We start from the raw sequence: 18,099 nt of genomic DNA, 5'->3' as shown, positions 1-18,099 counted from the left end.
TTCCCTAGGTATCAAATGATAGTGCCTGTAAGAACCATTCAATTATGCTTAGCGTACAGTACGGTCCCTTCAACTCATATATCCCGACCGATTCGACAACCATTGGTATATCGAGAGTTGTCAATGAATCAATACTATGTGTCATGTCGTAGTTGCATCGATGGTGTAATCTATGAAACCCCTTTCATAATTACCACCATACTCTGATAAGAGATTTCAACCTACATACACATGAGAACACATAAGATATCCATACCCGAAGGTAAGCGGTGAATCCCCGACTACAATTCATCGACTCCTATATTTTTCGACAGAACACCCAACCTTGCCATCTGATGACCCCATGAGAGTCGGTAAACAAGTCAAAGTGTAACTCTAGCACATAGAGTCTCAATGTTGTCCCGGGTCATAAGGACTAATGGTGTACAACCATAAACTAGGACTTTTCCACTCGATAAGTGAGAACCACTCGGAAAGTCCTTTATGGAGGGTTGTTCAGTGCACTCTACCAGGAGCACCTATCTGCATGCTCGGACATCACAATGTCCCCTACCAATGAAACATGGTACTCACATCGCAGATACTAGTCTCGAACTCGAGCGGTCTATATCCTTCTTAGCGGCGGCTGAATCGACTAAGAACTGTTTAGAATATACAGTATTCCAAATATGAGTTTCATGATACTCATCATATGAGCATCTCATATTCTTTCTACTATTTGTATATTCAAGGTCTTTATCTATGCAACTAGCATGGGTATACAGATAAAGATGTGCCAAAACAATATTTTCAAATATTATTAAAATAAAGATTGCTTATACATAGAGTTTCATTGTGAACACTCGGCCAACATTTGGCTCGACGGGCACCTAGTCTAACAGAGGAGGCACCAGTGAATCAAGTGGGGATTCAAAACCATCTGAGGAATGATCCTTATTCAAATACATACAATCCAGGATGAAGACAACACACCAAATTCTCATGGGGTTGTCAAGGCAGTCAGACTCGACCACAAGGAGGACAACAGTATAGTAAGCAACCGATGTATCAACATCAGCCTCAAGATGAGAAATCTAGTTTGGAGCAAATGATGTCTAAGTTCATTTCAGCCACCGAGACTACACTGGAAAACCAGGATGCATCAATAAAGGGCTTGGAGAATTAGATAGGTCAGTTAGCTAAAATGATCACGAACAGAGAACTGGGCACCTTGCCAAGCAACACGGAAACTAACCCAAAAGAGCATGTGAAAGCCATAGCGTTGAGGAGCGGAAGAGTGCTCGAACAAGAAGAGAAAGAAAAAAAAAGATCAATGAGAGGGAGCGGTTGACACATCTACAGGTAAATCTTCTAAATCTACACCCGCACCCACTGCACAATTTACAATTGCAATTCCCCCACCTTTCCCTGCAGCATTAAAAAAGGCGAAATTGGATGCGTAATTCGGTAAGTTCTTAGAGGTATTCAAAAAATTGAACATTAATATTCCTTTTTCTGATGCTCTGATGCAAATGCCGAGCTAAGCTAAATTTCTGAAAGACATTTTAGCTAATAAGCGGAAGTTGGAGGATCACATGACGGTAAACTTGACTGAGAACTGCTCTGCATTGGTACAAAACAAGATACCACCGAAACTGAAAGACCTAGGGAGTTTTTCTATTTCTTGCGTGATTGGTGATATTTTTTTCATAAAGCCTTGTAGGATCTTGGAGCAAGTATAAATCTTATGCCGTTATCTATATTCAGGAAACTCGTATTAGGAGAACCTAAGCCAACAAGGATGTCCTTGCAACTAGCAGACAGATCTCTCAAATACCCGCGAGGAGTCATAGAAGACGTCCTGGTAAAGGTGGACAAATTCATATTTCCTGCAGATTTTGTAGTACTTGACATGGAGGAAGACGTGGAAATTCCTTTGATTTTGGGGAGACCCTTCCTTGCGACTGGCAATGCCCTGATTGATGTTCAAAAAGAGAAGTTGAGATTAAGAGTGGGCGAGGAAGAAATTACTTTTGACGTCTTTACTGCTCTTAAGCACACACTGCACACCGATAATTGTTTTAGAATTGATGTTGTGTATTCGCTTGTGTGTAATTTGTGCAGGAGGCCATGAAAGACCCATTGGAAGCTGCTCTCACAACTGAATTGGAGGATGACGACTTGGACGAAGAAAAAGCTGAAATATTGGCGTACTTTAATGCCAACCATCCATGGAGAAAGCCGATAAGGATGAGACTGGAAGATCTAGGACAGCGCAGAGATTTGACCCCTCCAAAGTCGAGCATCAAGGAACCACCAACGCTTGAGCTCAAACCCTTACCTCCGCACTTAAAGTACGTACACCTAGGTGAGAATAACACTTTTCCCATCATTATTTCTGCTGCTTTGACAGATGCTATGAAGGAAAAATTGTTGCAAGTTCTCAAAGAGCACAAAAAGGCATTCGCCTGGAAGGTGACAGACATCAAGGGAATCAGTCCATCGATCTGCATGCATACAATCTTGATGGAAGAAAAATATTCAACCCTCATGCAACCTCAAAGATGACTAAATCCAAAGATGCAAGAGGTAGTGAGGGCTGAAACTATTAAGCTTCTCGATTCAGGTATTATCTTCCTATTTCAAATAGTGCTTGGGTAAGTCCTGTTCAATGCGTGCCTAAGAAAGGTTGGATGACGGTGATCACTAATGACAAGAATGAACTTATTCCCACTAGGACTATTACGGGGTGGAGAGTGTGTATTGACTAAAGGAAGTTGAATGATGCCACCCGTAAGGACCACTTTCCCCTTCCCTTTATTGATCAAATGTTGGAAAGACTAGCGGCGCATAAGTTTTATTGTTTTCTAGATGGATATTCAGGGTATAATCAAATCACTATTGCACATGAGGACCAAGAGAAAACCACTTTCACTTGTCCTTATGGAACTTTTGCTTTTTACCGTATTTCTTTTGGTCTTTGTAATGCACCTGCTACATTTCAGTGCTGCATGACTGCTATATTCCATGATATGATTGAAACCTTTCTTGAAATATTTATGGATGATTTTTATATCTTTGGTGCAACGTTTAATGAGTGTTTGCAGAATTTGAGATCCGTGTTGAGGAAGTGCGAGGAGACGAACCTGGTGCTTAATTGGGAGAAGTGTCACTTCATGGTACAAGAGGGAATTGTCCTAGGGCACAAGATTTCGGAGAGTGGAATAGAGATGGATAAGGAAAAAATGGAAGTTATCAAAAATTTACCACCTCCGACATCCATAAAGGGAGTTAGAAGTTTTCAGGGCCATGTCGGTTTCTAGAGACGTTTTATCAGAGATTTTTCTAAAATTGCCAAACCTCTATCTTCCTTACTTATGAAAGATATGCCTTTTGATTTTAATTCTGACTGTATACAGGCATATGAGGAGTTGAAACAGCGCTTGGTGACGGCTCCTGTCTTGGTGGCACCAGATTGGGAACTACCCTTCAAGGTCATATGCGATGCTAGTGATATTGCGGTTGGTGCAGTCCTCGGCCAAAGGCGGAATAAGGTATTTCACACTATATACTATGGAAGTAAGACTCTAAATGAAGTACAATTGAATTATGCCACCACTGAAAAAGAGTTACTTGCAGAAGTATTTTCACTTGACAAGTTCCATTCATACCTTGTTTTGTCGAAAGTAATTGTGTTTACTGACCACTCTGCCCTTAAATATTTGCTTGTTAAGAAAGAGGCCAAACCACGATTGCTTAGGTGGATATTACTTCTCCAAGAGTTTGACCTCGAAATAAAGGATAAAAAAGGTGTAGAAAATGAGGTGGCAGACCATTTGTCTAGACTGGAACTTATTAGTAATGACTGTGTAGATCAGGCTACTGATGATTGGTTTCCTGATGAGCAATTGTTTGAGATTAAACATTGTCCTTGGTATGCAAATTTTGCTAACTTTCTTGTCACGTGCATACCTCCACCAAATCTTTCGTTTCACCAACGAAAGAAATTTTTTTTTCTGACGTGAAATATTATTTTTGGGAGGAACCATTTTTGTTCAAGATTTGTGCAGATGCCATGACAAAAAGGTGTGTTGCTGAGGAAGAGTTTGTTCAAATTCTCAACCATTGCCATGACCGTGAGGTAGGTGGTCATTTTGAACCAACAAGGACGACATTAAAGGTACTTGAATGTGGGTTTTATTGGCCAACTCTATTTAAAGATGCTTGTTCTTATGTGCTAGCCTGTGATAAATTCCAGCGGACAAGTAACATCTCTAACCGTCATGAAATGCCATTGAATAATATTCTTTAGTGTGAGGTTTTTTATGTGTGTGGGATAGACTTCATGGGACCGTTTCCCAGTTCGTTTACGAAAAAATATATTTTGGTTGCGGTTGATTATGTTCTAAGTGTGTAGAGGCAGAAGCATATGCCACTAACGATGCTCAAGTAGTCCTGAAATTTTTAAAGAAAAATATTTTTAACAGATTTGGAACACCACAAGCAATCATTAGTAATTGTGGCACTCATTTTTGCAACAAACTCTTTGTTGTTTAGTAAAGCATGTCGTTTAACTGTAGAGTTAGAGCATCGAGCATAATGGGCCACAAAAGCATAAACTTTAACTTTAATGATGGAGGTGAACGACGTCTGCTTCAACTTGATCAGTTGGAGGAATTCCGGAATCTAGCATGTGATCTTGCACTGTCATACAAGGAGAAAACGAAGAAGGCTCATGACAAGTGGATCGTCGAGAGGGAATTCAAGGAAGGTGAAAACGTCCTGCTCTACAACTCCCGATTGCGACTATTTCCCGGAAATTTAAAGTCACGATTGTCTGGTCCATTCGTGATTTCTAAAGTATTCCCATCGGGAGCCGTGGAACTACAAGATGGAAAAGATGTGACATTCACGGTCAATGCTCAACGGCTAAAGCATTACATGAGTGGCACAATTGAGCCATAACTTGGAATCACCTGGTTCCAAGACAATCCGAACTGAGACTGACCCACAGTCAAGCTATCGACTATAAATTGAGAACTACCTCTCTTTCCCTTATCTTGCATTTAATTCGATTTTTTATGTTAGTTATGTTTTATTTATTTTTATTGTTTTGATTTTTTCTATAAAAAAACACTTAAAAGATTTTTCAACGGAAAGCTCGGCGCTCGAGCGGTAATTTGCTACCGCTCGAGCGCGAACACGTATCACGAGATAAAAAGTCCAAAGAGCTCGGCGCTCAAGCAGTACTTTTCTACCGCTCGAGCGTGACTGCAATTAAAAAACGTTGATAGGCTCATAATAATTATTATTTTTATTTTCATATTTCCCATTATTCCAACCTCCGATATGTTTAATTGACATATTTTTGTGTAATTATTGTAGGAGGAACTTTCACGGTCTTGGAGCAAATTTGAGTTAAAAATGCGATGTTTATCACATTTGAAGTTTCCAAGATAGAGTTTGAAAAAAAATGGCCAAACCAGGAGAGATCCGGGAATAAGACGTGGCCACGCCTTGTGATGATATTTCATCTGCCAAAAATTACAAAGAGGAAAAATATAGATAAAATATTATCTATTATATTATATTTTAAGAATTAGGTTAATTAGAGATTATTGGGCTTTTAGCAAACCCATTTTTTGGTTGCCTACAAAAACTCACGTGAGGCAAGCCGCAGAACAAGAAGATTACAAGAGGAGGAAAAGTTTTCTCCAATCAAAAAAAAAAAGAGAAAACCGTTCCATCCTCACGCACGAAGAGCAAGGCGGAAGATCTCCAGAATTTTCCCAACAAAAAAATAGTTTGATTTTCTTTATGTCTTCTTATTTATCTTTTATGGATATTGTAGATCAAACCATGCTTGACTAATTTTCTAGACTGATTCAAGGGATAGTCTACTGTTTAATTTTATCACTGTGAGGTTTTTGCACTTTAATTTATTATTCTTGTTTGTCCAAGTATTCGTTGATTTATGATTTAATTATATGAATGTTGTATGTCAATTAATCTGACAATTTAATTTGATGTATGATTTTCTACTGCTAACCATGACTTGAGTGATCTGTAATTGTCATGAACGATTGGTACATGAGTAGCAATAGGTTACATGTGTTGTGCTATCATAACGTGTGTAATCTAAATAATCGGCGGAACTAGATCTTCCAATTGCAGCTATCTCGGTTGTTAGATTTTAAGATTAACTGTTTTCACGAAACTAAAATGCTATCTTTAATTAATATGGAACGCTATCGTGCCCAGTTGATTATTGGTAAGTTTTGACTGGATGTTGGGTTTGGTCAATTAATTTAGGGAAACACAAGAATTTTAGCTGCTATCCCTATTATTCTAAGGTTAATTGTTTGGAATAACATGAATAAATGATTGGTTAACCGATGAACAGTTAGATAATTAAATAGTAGAATCCCCTTGAATCAGTATTTTTCTCGTATTAAATTCTTCAATTTATTCTCGTCGATTAATTTTCAATTCTAGATTCAATATTCTTTCTTGCTTGGTAATTTTTAGTTTAGATTATTTTATTTAGTAATTATCAAAACAAATCCCCCATTTTTTTATTTTTAGTATCAAAAGAAATAACTCACCATTACACTCGTTATTATTTAAAAGAGTAGAAATTAATTTGGTGGTCAACGACAGCACACCAAATTTTGGCGCCGTTGCCGGGGAACGGTGCAAGGTTAATTTCTTTTGATTTTTTTTTTTATTTTTTATGCCTCGTTCTTCTCGTACAGGCGAACTTGAATGCAATCCGGAAATCGAGAAGACAGCTAGGAGATTGAGAAAAGAAGCAAGATTAAGGCGTGAAAATCAACCATCGTCATCATCTCCTGATTTGAACGCATCCTTGGACTCAGACGATACAGAAAAAGAATCTGACATTGATCTTGAGATTGAAAGAAGTGAAAGTGACCAAGAAGAAATGGCAGGACAAGCTCAAAGAACACTCAGGGAGTTAGCTAATCCTAATGTTATTCAACAACCATTATGCATTCAATTCCCTACTACCGATGCTACTTTTGAATTAAAATCTGGCTTGATTCATTTATTGCCTACTTTTCGTGATCTTGCAGGTGAAGATCCCCATAAACATCTGAAAGAGTTTCATATTGTTTGCACAGCCATGAAACCAAAAGGGATTACAGAGGAGCAAATTTCATTGCGAGCTTTTCCATTCTCTTTAGCCGAAAAAGCTAAAGATTGGCTTTACTACTTGCCCTCTGGGACGATAACGACTTGGGATAATATGAAACAACAATGTTTGGAGAAGTTCTTCCCAGCTTCGCGAGCAGCCAACATCAGGAAGGACATTTGTGGGATTAGACAGTTACAAGGCGAGACATTATATGAATATTGGGAGAGATTTAAGTAGTTATGTGCCAGTTGCCCTCAACATCAGATTCCAGAACAGCTCCTAGTCCAATATTTCTACGAGGGTCTCTCACTTTTTGATAGGAACATGATTGATGCTGCAAGTGGAGGTGCATTGGTAAACAAAACGCCTCAAGAGGCACGAGCTCTAATCTCCAACATGGCTGCCAATACACAACAATTCAGTACTAGGCAAGACAACCTTCCGCGACAAGTCAATGAGGTAAGTGTTACTCCTATCGATCAAAGGTTAGATTCTTTGACATCTCTTTTGGAAAATTTGGTTGCAGGACAGGTGCAACAGGTAAAAGCTTGTGGTGTATGTTCTATGGTGGCACATCCTACAGACACGTGCCCTACATTACAAGAAAATCCAACACAACAAGTTAATGCAATCGACGGATTTCCTCGACAACCTCAGCGCCGATACGATCCATATTCTAATAGCTTCAATCCAGGATGGCAAGATCACCCAAATTTCAGCTACAGGAATCAAGGAGGTCAACAAAGATATCCAATACAAAATTTTCACAAATATCCATCACCTGCGCAAGCCTCTAACTCAGGTATGTCTTTAGATGAAATTGTGAAAGCCTTAGCTGAGAACACTCAGAAATTTCAACAGGAAACGAGGGCTAGCATTCAGAACTTGAGCACTCAAGTGGGACAATTGGCGACCACAATTTGCAAGTTGGAAGCACAAAATTTAGGTAATCTACCTTCTCAGATAGTGGTTAATCCAAGGGAGAATGTGAGTGCAATTACTTTGAGAAATTGAAAAGAATTGGATGTCCAAGAAATTGGGGTACAAGCATCAGCCAAACAAAAGGAAGAGAATGAGATAAAAGTTGAGGATAAAATAATCAATCAAGATGATGCTCCGAAAGGTAAGTTTTCTCCTCTATTTGAGTATAAACCTATTCCCCCATTCCCTCTTGCATTGAATAGGAAATGTGAAAGTATTAAGGAGTTGAACGACCTTATTCGTAGAGGCGAGGTAAATATTCCTTCATTAGATGTCATTAAACCAGTACCTCGTTGTGCTAAACTTTTAAAAGAATTTTGTGCTACAAAAAAGAGACATAAGTTGAAGGGGTGTAAAAGGGAAAAGGTAGGAGAACATGTTTCTGCAGTCATTCAAAAAACTATTCCTATCAAATGCAGTGATCCAGGTATGTTTTCTATCCCTTGTATTATTGGCGATACTAGACTTGAAAAGGCTATGTTGGATTTGGGTGCTTCTATCAATTTCATGCCTGATTCTGTTTATAATTATTTAAAACTTGGACCTCTGACTGAAACCGACATTGTGATCCAGTTGGCTGATATGTCCACTGTTTATCCTAGAGGTGTTATTGAAGATGTTCTTGTGAAAGTTGAAAATTTGGTTTTTCATGCTGACTTTTATGTGCTCGACATGGAAAATGATGATTTAAACAGTACAAATTTTACTAGAAAGACCGTTTTTGAAAACTTCAAAGTCTGTCATAGATGTTAATAGTGGTACCCTTACTATGAAATTTGATGGTGAGATTGTTAAGTTTAATATTTATGATACCATGAAATATCCTGTTAGTGAAAGCACTATTAATACTCTTGATACTGCTAATCACTTGTCACAAGAAAATTCAAAAATTGTTGATAAGAATGATTTAGAGGAGATTATTGAAAGACCTGTTGAAAATTCTAATACTATATTTTCTCTCTCTGATTCGCAGATATCTAAAATTGAGCGAAGACTCCCTCCAGATCGACCCAAGCATGTACTCATAAAAAAGGGAGGAAATATCCAAGGGATAGAGATTTCCAAGAAATTCAAAGAAAACAAGCATTTGATGAAATTTGCTATGAAAATATTCAAGCGGAATAAAGTGGACAAAGTGACCATTAATGAACCACCATGAGCAACAAGAAAGAATGAATGTCGAGCATAACGACTTAAAAAAAATTGCGCTTTTGAGAGGCAACCCAAATTTTAGTTCTTGTTATTTTTTATTTTGTTCCAGTAGAGGTCTTGGCACAAGGTGTGGGCACGCCTTGTTGAAACACATCTACTGTTATTTTTTTTAAAAAAAAAAAATTACAGCAGAGGTCTTCGCATAAGGCGTGGCCACGCCTTGTTGAAACACCTCTACTGTTAAAAAAAAAAAAATTTACAGCAGAGGTCTTCGCACAAGGCGTGGCCACGCCTTGTTGAAACACCTCTACTGTTAAAAAAAAATTTACAGCAGATGTCTTCACACAAGGCGTGGTCACGCCTTGTTGAAACACCTCTACTGTTACTTTTTTCGAAAAAAAAAAAAATTCTTAACCTACTTTTTTTTTCTCTCTCCCACAGCAGCCACGCTCTCACCTCTCCACCGCCGCAGTAGATGATGTTTCTTTACGATGCTCAACAATTTTCAGGGGAGTTCTCTAACTTTTCCAACTATTTTATCGTTTTGGTTGAGCATCTATTTTTTGTCATTGAGGACAATGCCAAGTTTAGGTGTGGGAGTTTGTGTGAGTAGTTTGACTTGACTGTGGGATTTTTGATTTTTTTATTTTATTTGATCTTTAGTATTTTGATTTAATTTTTCTGCATTTTGGGAAAAAAAAATAAAAAAAATAGTGACGTTGTTAGTTCCAAGCACCTAGTTCATTTGTTATCTCTTTCTTCTGAATCCGGATTGCCTCTGATGCGAATAAATTTAAAAAAATGATGTTTTCTTTGCGTGCAAATTGTTTTTGCATTCTCACTTTTGCATTATGAATAAGTTGCTCTTGATGATAGTTAGAGAGGACAAGTGTGTGGGATTTAACACAATTGCTATATTTTTTTCTTTGGTGAGTTTTGAGCCTATGAGCAATCATGATATCATGCTCCATTTTCTTTGATTGTGTGTTGTCATTGCATTGTTAATTTTTCTAGAACTTGTCAACACTTTGTGGTGGATTAGGTGCATAGACAAAACGATAAGGGCATTAGGTTCAAACCATTTTCTTTCGCATCATCTGAGCCATTATTTGAGCCTACCATGATTCATAGACCCTTAGTGAACCAAGTTTGAGCCTCAGCATTTTTCTTTGAATGAAAATAACCACACTACAAGCCGTGATAAATCCTTTTTGTTGGTTATCCCCTTTTTTTTTTTAACCTTGAATCGGAGAATCATGTAAACTTTTCACAAATAGCATCACTCAATCCAAAATAGTGTGAATTGTTGGGATTTAGCCAATCTCAAATCCTTATAGTCACTGTCTACAAAAAAACAAAAAAACAAAAAAAAAACAAAAACAAAAAAAAATGGGAAAAAGAAGAGAAGTAGACGAAGTGAGAAAGAAAAAAGCAACCGAAAAAAAAATTGCTCTTGATGTTATAACGAGGTTGAAGATATTATTATTTGGATGAAATTGTTTTTGTGAAAGGTGCATATGATTTCTCTAATTCTATAGCTCATTGTTTTCTTTTATCCTACCTTACCCCTGGCCACATTATAACCCATTTATAGCCCTTTTTGTTTGTGTATTTTAATTCATTCATTTAGTGGAAGGATGTGATATATTTACAAGCCTATGGTAAAAATTTTCAATACATTTGACATGAGAGTTTGTTGATATATATCCTAGACACTAATGAGCGGAATGAGCAAACCTTGTGAGGAGTTGTTAAATCCCATGCATTTTACTTTCTACACATTCTGATTGCAGTGATTGTTCATGATGTTATTTTGTGAGATGCTCTGAAATTAAAATGTCTTGTTGCATGAAAAATGTTTTGGATAAGTAGAGGAAGCAGAAGGAGGACGAAAAATTGAGATAATGAGTTAATCTATTTTATGCTTGAGGACAAACATCGTTTAGGTGTGGGAGATTTTGATAGGCTCATAATTAGTATTTTTATTTTCATATTTCTCATTATTCCAACCTCCGATATGTTTAATTGACACATTTTTGTGTAATTATTGTAGGAGGAAATTTCACGGTCTTGGAGCAAATTTGAGTTAAAAAGGTGATGTTTATCACATTTGAAGTTTCCAAAATAGAGTTTGAAAAAAAATGGCCAAACCAGGAGAGGTCCGGGAATAAGGCGTGGCCACGCCTTGTGATGATATTTCAGCTGCCAAAAATTACAAAGAGGGAAAATATAGATAAAATATTATCTATTATATTATATTTTAAGAATTAGGTTAATTAGAGATTATTGGGCTTTTAGCAAAGAATTTGGACCCATTTTTTGGTTGCCTACAAAAACTCACGTGAGGCAAGCCGCGGCACAAGAAGATTACAAGAGGAGGAAAAGCTTTCCTACAATCAAAAAAAAAAATAGAAAACCGTTCCATCCTCACGCACGAAGAGCAAGGCGGAAGATCTCCAAAATTTTCCCAACAAAAAAATAGTTTGATTTTCTTTATGTCTTCTTATTTATCTTTTATGATATTGTAGATCAAACCATGCTTGGCTAATTTTCTAGACTGATTCAAGGGATAGTCTACTGTTTAATTTTATCACTGTGAGGTTTTTACACTTTAATTTATTATTCTTGTTTGTCCGAGTATTCGTTGATTTATGATTTAATTATATGAATGTTGTATGTCAATTAATCTGATAATTTAATTTGATGTATGATTTTCTACTACTAACCATGACTTCAGTGATCCGTAATTGTCATGAACGATTGGTACATGAGTAGCAATAGGTTAGATGTGTTGTGCTATCATAACGTGTGTAATCTAAATAATCGGCGGAACTAGATCTTCCAATTGCAGCTATCTCGGTTGTTAGATTTTAGGATTAACTGTTTTCACGAAACTAAAATGCTATCTTTAATTAATATGGAACGCTATCGTGCCCAGTTGATTATTGGTAAGTTTTGACTGGATGCTGGGTTTGGTCAATTAATTTAGGAAAACACAAGAATTTTAGCTGCTATCCCTATTATTCTAAGGTTAATTGTTTGGAATAACATGAATAAATGATTGGTTAACCGATGAACAGTGAGATAATTAAATAGTAGAATCCCGTTGAATCAGTATTTTTCTCGTATTAAATTCTTCAATTTATTCTCGTCGATTAATTTTCAATTCTAGATTCAGTATTCTTTCTTTCTTGGTAATTTTTAGTTTAGATTATTTTATTTTGTAATTATCAAAACAAATCCCCCATTTTTTTTATTTTTAGTATCAAAAGAAAAAAACCTACCGTTCCCTGTGGATTCGACCCTACTCACCATTACACTCGTTATTATTTAAAAGAGTAGGAATTAATTTGGTGGTCAACGACAGCACACCAAGCGTGATCCCCTTTCCCCTTTTTTCATTTTGCGAAATTTCTTCCCCAATCCGTAACTCTAACTGACCCCTTCTCGATTTTTGCAGCAAATCCCTTCCAAACTGGGATTCCAGCAACGTAGCTCGCAATCTTCGTCCAAATCAAGAATCTTCAGCACTCCGGTCATCCTCTACTATTCAAGGCACCATCTCCACACTCTATCATCATGGCTCCCAAGAAACAACGAGGTAATCCCGGTTCCGTCTCTACTTCTTCGTTTTTTGATATAACACATTTTGTGAATGAGTCGGCACGGGCTCAATTTGAGCATGCTAAGGGGCATAGAAACCCCATTGCTGAAAGGGGATTTCGTCATCTATTTGAGGATAGAAACTTGGAGACTCGAGGGGAATTAAAGAGACGAGGATGGGTAAAATTTGGCGAGCAACCTAAGGCGGCAGTGGTGTCTGTGGTTAGGGAATTTTATGCTAATGCTGGTGAACGAACTGATGGTAAAGCGTTTGTTAGAGGTCGGCTCGTGCGTTTTATTCTGTCACAATTAACTCCTATTAGAAACGGCCGAAGTTGACGACTCCGAATTCGAGGCATTAGTTGCTGACCCTAATTACCGATGATAATCAAAACTCTGTGCCTTCCAGGGGTGAACTGGAATCCATTAGGGGGACGCCCGAGCTGCTTTGACGAAAATTATTTGCGGGCCGATACTGCCCTATGGTATTTATTTTTGGCCAGAAGGATGATGTCAGTCTCCCACAAGAGTGAGGTGCAGAAAGAGCGAGCGGTGGTACTCTTTTCGTTATCTCAGGACTACGCCATCAACATGGGCAAGCTCCTACACACTCAAATTATGATGAGCATAAATAACAGCCACATCGGACTCTTCTTTCCTACCATCATATCCTAGTTGTGTGCACAGGCGGGGGTTATTTTCTAGGACGATGAGGAGTTGCTACAACCAATGAAGCTCATTTGTGTGGATGACTGACGGCGGAAGAGGGCGAAACGATAGGTATACTTCCCCACTCAAGAGGAGGAAGCAGGAGGATCAAGCGCCGCCGTCCCTCGTCGCCCACAGCCCCGCAAGCGCACTCAGAACGAAAAAATGGATGAGGCACTTAACTTCATTGCTCACCAGGAGCAGGTCAATACCAACGTCACGACACATCTTGTTCATCTCGACTCCATGATGCGCAATATGTTCATCCATGGGGGCGTAGATCCAGGGACCATACCACCACTTCCGCCGTTCATTCCCACTACCAGTTTCAGTATGACTATTTTCAGCAGGGGGATGCAGCCGGAGCGCCACCACCGGAGCACGACGAGGAGGAGCCTTGATCAGGGGAGTTCACTGTTTCCCCTTTCTTCGTGTTTTTATTTTAATTTTTTTAATTGCTTTATGTTTTATTTCTTACCGTTGTTTCAGTCTGACATTCATTTTGCAATTTTACTCTGTGTCTGTATTCGTGTTTGCACTTCTGTGTTTTGTTTTTTGTGTGCAATGGAAACATTGCACACCCTTAGTATGAGGGGGTCTTTTTTCATATTTGTCTTGCATGAGTGTCAGATGATGGTGAAACTAGTAAATTGGTAGCCAATGATGATTTTGGGCTAAATGAACTGCATTTTGCTTAGTCTTATCACTCGTTATGAATCCACCGGTGAATTGAAATCTTTTTATGCACACATAGTGGATTTTGATAGTGGTGTCGATGACAGTTAAGTTCAGAATAATTTGTGAGGGGAACCGGAGAAACATAAGATGCGAGTAGAACTTGAATGATTATCTGTTGAAATGAGTGACCAACCATTAGCATGAACTCACGTAGAAAATCCTTCATTCAATCGTGCATAGGACCAAAAATTCATCCTTAGGCCAAATAAATAAACATACACTATATCCCAAGCCTAAGGAGTACGCATGAGAAAACTATGCGCAAAAATGGAAAAAAAAGGATGTAAGGTGTGGGGGCTCCCAAAAGGGGATGAAATCATATCCCAAGACCAAAAAGATGGAGATGTAAGGCGTTGAGAAATGTCAGAGAAAATTTCTGACAAGTGCATAGTGAAAATGATCTACGTACTCCCAATCTTTTCTGAACCACTAGAGCATTTATGGCTATTGACTCTCTACATTTTGATGTTCAACTATGAACCTCTACCACTTTTTGTGTTTACTGGTTGGTCCCAAATGGAAAAAGAACTCAGGAAAGATAAACTTGCGTTGACTTGTTGATCAGGCGACCCACATGATTTGCGAATAAAACTATCCAAAAACAAGCTAGAAAAATTCACAGCACACACAACCACACTTTTTGGAAAAATACAAATGTTTTGTGATGTTTTGAAAATGGGTATTAACGGATGTTGTGTTTTGACTAATTGGATGTGGTTCACAAACCCGCTGAGGCAGGAGATGTCAATTTGCTACTTTGCCATCAGTCTAGTTATTTTAATATTTCACTTTGTGTTTGTTTCATGTTTTGGTTGTGGTCTGTAACCTATTTTTTTGCTTGAGGGCATGCAAAAGGTTAGTATGAGGGGTTTGATATGTGTGGTTTTTACGTGTTTTATTGCATTAGTTTATGTGTGTTTGCATTGTGCATGCGTACATATTTCATTTACATTTTGTTCGTTTTAGAGTAAGCATATGTATTTTATCATTTCTCACTGGTGTGTGACAAATTTGCAGGTAAAATGACCGAAAAACCGAAATTGGAGCAAAGTGTGCAAGCCAAGAAGACAATGGGCAGAAAGGCTGGCGCCCGAGCGGTAGAAAATTACCGCCCGGGTGCGAGAGGTGAATGGCTAAGGTGATTTCCAGAAAGTATGGCGCTTGGGCGGTAATTTTCTACCGCCCTGGTGCGAGAGGTGAATGGCTAAGGTGATTTCCAGAAAGTATGGCGCTTGGGCGGTAATTTTCTACCGCCCGGGCGCGAGATTTTTCTTCCGAAGAGCTTACAAACAGAAGAGTCGGCGCTCGATCGGTAATTTTCTACCGCTCGAGCGTGAGAGTCCGCACCTCCCAAGCATGATTACAGAGAGTGTGGAGCTCAAACGGTAGAATCTTACCGCCCGAGCGCCACTTAAATTTGGAAAGATCTGCTATTTATTTCTTCCATGATTTTCTGAATGAAGTATACAAGGAAAATAAGGGCATGATTTGGAGGGATGATTCAGACATTATTGGAGAGCCGCCACAAGCTTTGGAGAGGACCTTGCGCTTGGAGTTGAAGATTCGAAGATTTCTGGGCGTCGTTCCTCACATTTTGTCATGAATAGTATTTCTAATCTAGTTTTTATCATTCGAACATTGATTTTTTTATTTTAAATATGAATTTGAGTAGCTAACTTTAAATATTTGTTGGGATTTAAGGGGATCCTATCCCAAACTTTGATCTAATCAATTTATATTTCGATTGTTGCGTTATTCTTGAATGTACTATTGTTTTATCGTGTTGTTAGAGCATAACTAAATTTAACAATGTTTTTATATTGCAAGTGCGTTCGAGAGAATAAGTTGTAATAGGAACGAGTAGTATAATCTGTGGATCTACAATTTACATAGACATATGAAATTGAATACGCGCCAATAGTCATAGTCTGGTAGGGCGAAAACTATGGGATTTCATAAATCGAAATGCGATTTACTCTTGATAAATAATTAAAGACATTTAGTTACTTCATTGAGTAGAATTAGTTTGGCATAGCTCGATAGAGTGTGCTCAATTGAATAGGAAATCCTGTCAGAAGCATACAATCAATATCGAACGAATTAATTAATTAACGAAGGGTAGGTCAACCGAAATTCCCAACAAATTCATTTATCCTTGAATTTTAATCAACCATTTTAGATATTATATTTCATGATCCAATTCTTGAATCAATTTATTTGCGTATTTATGAGTGTGGTAGTACTAAAACAACCAATCAATTTTCGTTGTTAAAGATTTAATAACTGAAAATAATAATTGTCAAATACATTCTTCAGTGGAACGATACTCGTACTCACATACATTATAATATTACTTAACATCGTGCACTTGCGATTAATTATTGAGCATATAAAATCATATTTTTATTAAGGATTCCACCGTGCAAGTTTTGCTCGATCACCGACCAGTTTGCAAAACAAGACAAGCTTATCTAAGTGAAATCCAGCCATGCACAACGGTATAAAAGCAATTCTATGATCAAAGTATAATAGTGAACGTTGCAGCAGAGCTTAAAGCAAAGAATGAATTCAAACTGCAACGAACATTTTTTAGGTGTTTTGGTGTACGGACACGAAGCCTCTATAAATACAAGATCAAGACGATCAATAAACAAGTGTGTAAAATACAGAAGTGTGTGAAAATCAGAAAAGAGAAGGGCACACTCAATGCATATTTGCTTACAAGAAGCAATTAGCCCAGATTTGAGATAACACTTCAAAGTGTTATCGGCTCAATTTAGGAGCATTTTTCTCTCAGTGTGTGAGAACACTTTCGTGTTGTAATCATATCAGTTCTCACACACACGCATATAAAATCACTCACATATATATAAATTGAGTGTACTAATAATTCGAGTGAGTTTTGCACAAAGACGTTAAACTTGTGTATGTAGTCTTTGACACATAGACATTAAACAAATGTTGGTTGGAAGGTGCTGCCTTCAGTCTAGGTTAGAAGTTCATTTAGGCAGTAGTGTAAGTTCTAAGCTGAGTTGGTTTATACAAGGTGTTGTATAAATCAAAATCTTCTAGTTGAACCTACCCGAGGTGGTAGAAGGGGTGAAGTATGAGCAGTTGAAGTTTCCGAATATCCATAAACATATCTTGTGTCTTAACTGTTTAACTATTGTTTTCAAACTGATTTGATCAGTTCGAGCTGTTATCAGTTCAATTCTCACCATAACTGTGGGGACCCGGACGCTAATCATCTTCTTAATAGTCATTGGTCCTAATTTAATCAATTAGGATAAACAGGGTCTAATTTTTTTTTTTAAATACATTATCAAAAGCGGGACGTAATGACATACATCTTAACATACACGTCAGTATTAAAAGTACAAATCTTGCACTATATACAATCAGTCTCAACTAAGGTTTAATAACTATATAACAAGTGTTTAAACCCTATCTCTAGTCCAAGTCCGTAGTCTCCACTCTAACTCGATCTTTCCTCACCTCTGTGACCCTGAACCTGTCTTACCTGTTGTCATGCACACATACAGACAAGACAACAGCCGGATAACTCCGGTGAGATATAAATATCCCAGTATAAAAAATATATCAATGCAATCATATAAAACATATATAAAAGCATAAACAATCATTAAAACATGTACCCAATCTGACTACATGAATCAATACGAATCTGTATTTAAGTCAATGACTTGTTATCTTATCTCAACTCATTTATAATCTAGGGATCCCAATCTAATTTAGACTTCGGCATGCTGTATCGAATGTCT

The 18,099-nt window shown here is 37.7% G+C and overlaps 1 protein-coding gene and 1 non-coding gene across 2 annotated transcripts; one reads left to right on the top strand and one right to left on the bottom strand.

The window, feature by feature from the left end:
- Nucleotides 1-7,294: 7,294 nt before the first annotated feature.
- Nucleotides 7,295-7,401, bottom strand: LOC140806438 (small nucleolar RNA R71). The gene has a single exon (XR_012112513.1). It is a non-coding gene; the product is annotated as a small nucleolar RNA R71 (small nucleolar RNA).
- Nucleotides 7,402-7,459: 58 nt separating this feature from the next.
- On the top strand, nt 7,460-9,275 carry LOC140805509 (uncharacterized). The gene is made up of 3 exons (XM_073161778.1): nt 7,460-8,081; nt 8,169-8,810; nt 8,863-9,275. The coding sequence occupies exons 1-3, from the start codon at nt 7,460-7,462 to the stop codon at nt 9,273-9,275; spliced, it is 1,677 nt and encodes a 558-aa protein (XP_073017879.1).
- Nucleotides 9,276-18,099: the final 8,824 nt, after the last annotated feature.

This window comes from Primulina eburnea, chromosome 11, assembly GCF_022965805.1.
Source record: "Primulina eburnea isolate SZY01 chromosome 11, ASM2296580v1, whole genome shotgun sequence".
NCBI classification, from domain to species: domain Eukaryota; kingdom Viridiplantae; phylum Streptophyta; class Magnoliopsida; order Lamiales; family Gesneriaceae; genus Primulina; species Primulina eburnea.
This window is presented reverse-complemented; position numbering and strand designations above follow the sequence as displayed.

Bases quoted from the DNA above. Each gene is read 5' to 3' on its own strand.
- LOC140805509 (XM_073161778.1), top strand. From the start codon at position 7,460: ATGATTGATGCTGCAAGTGGAGGTGCATTGGTAAACAAAACGCCTCAA. The intron at 8,082-8,168 runs GTAATCTACCTT...TGGATGTCCAAG, and splicing joins GTTGGAAGCACAAAATTTAG to AAATTGGGGTACAAGCATCA. The intron at 8,811-8,862 runs GTACAAATTTTA...AGTCTGTCATAG, and splicing joins GGAAAATGATGATTTAAACA to ATGTTAATAGTGGTACCCTT.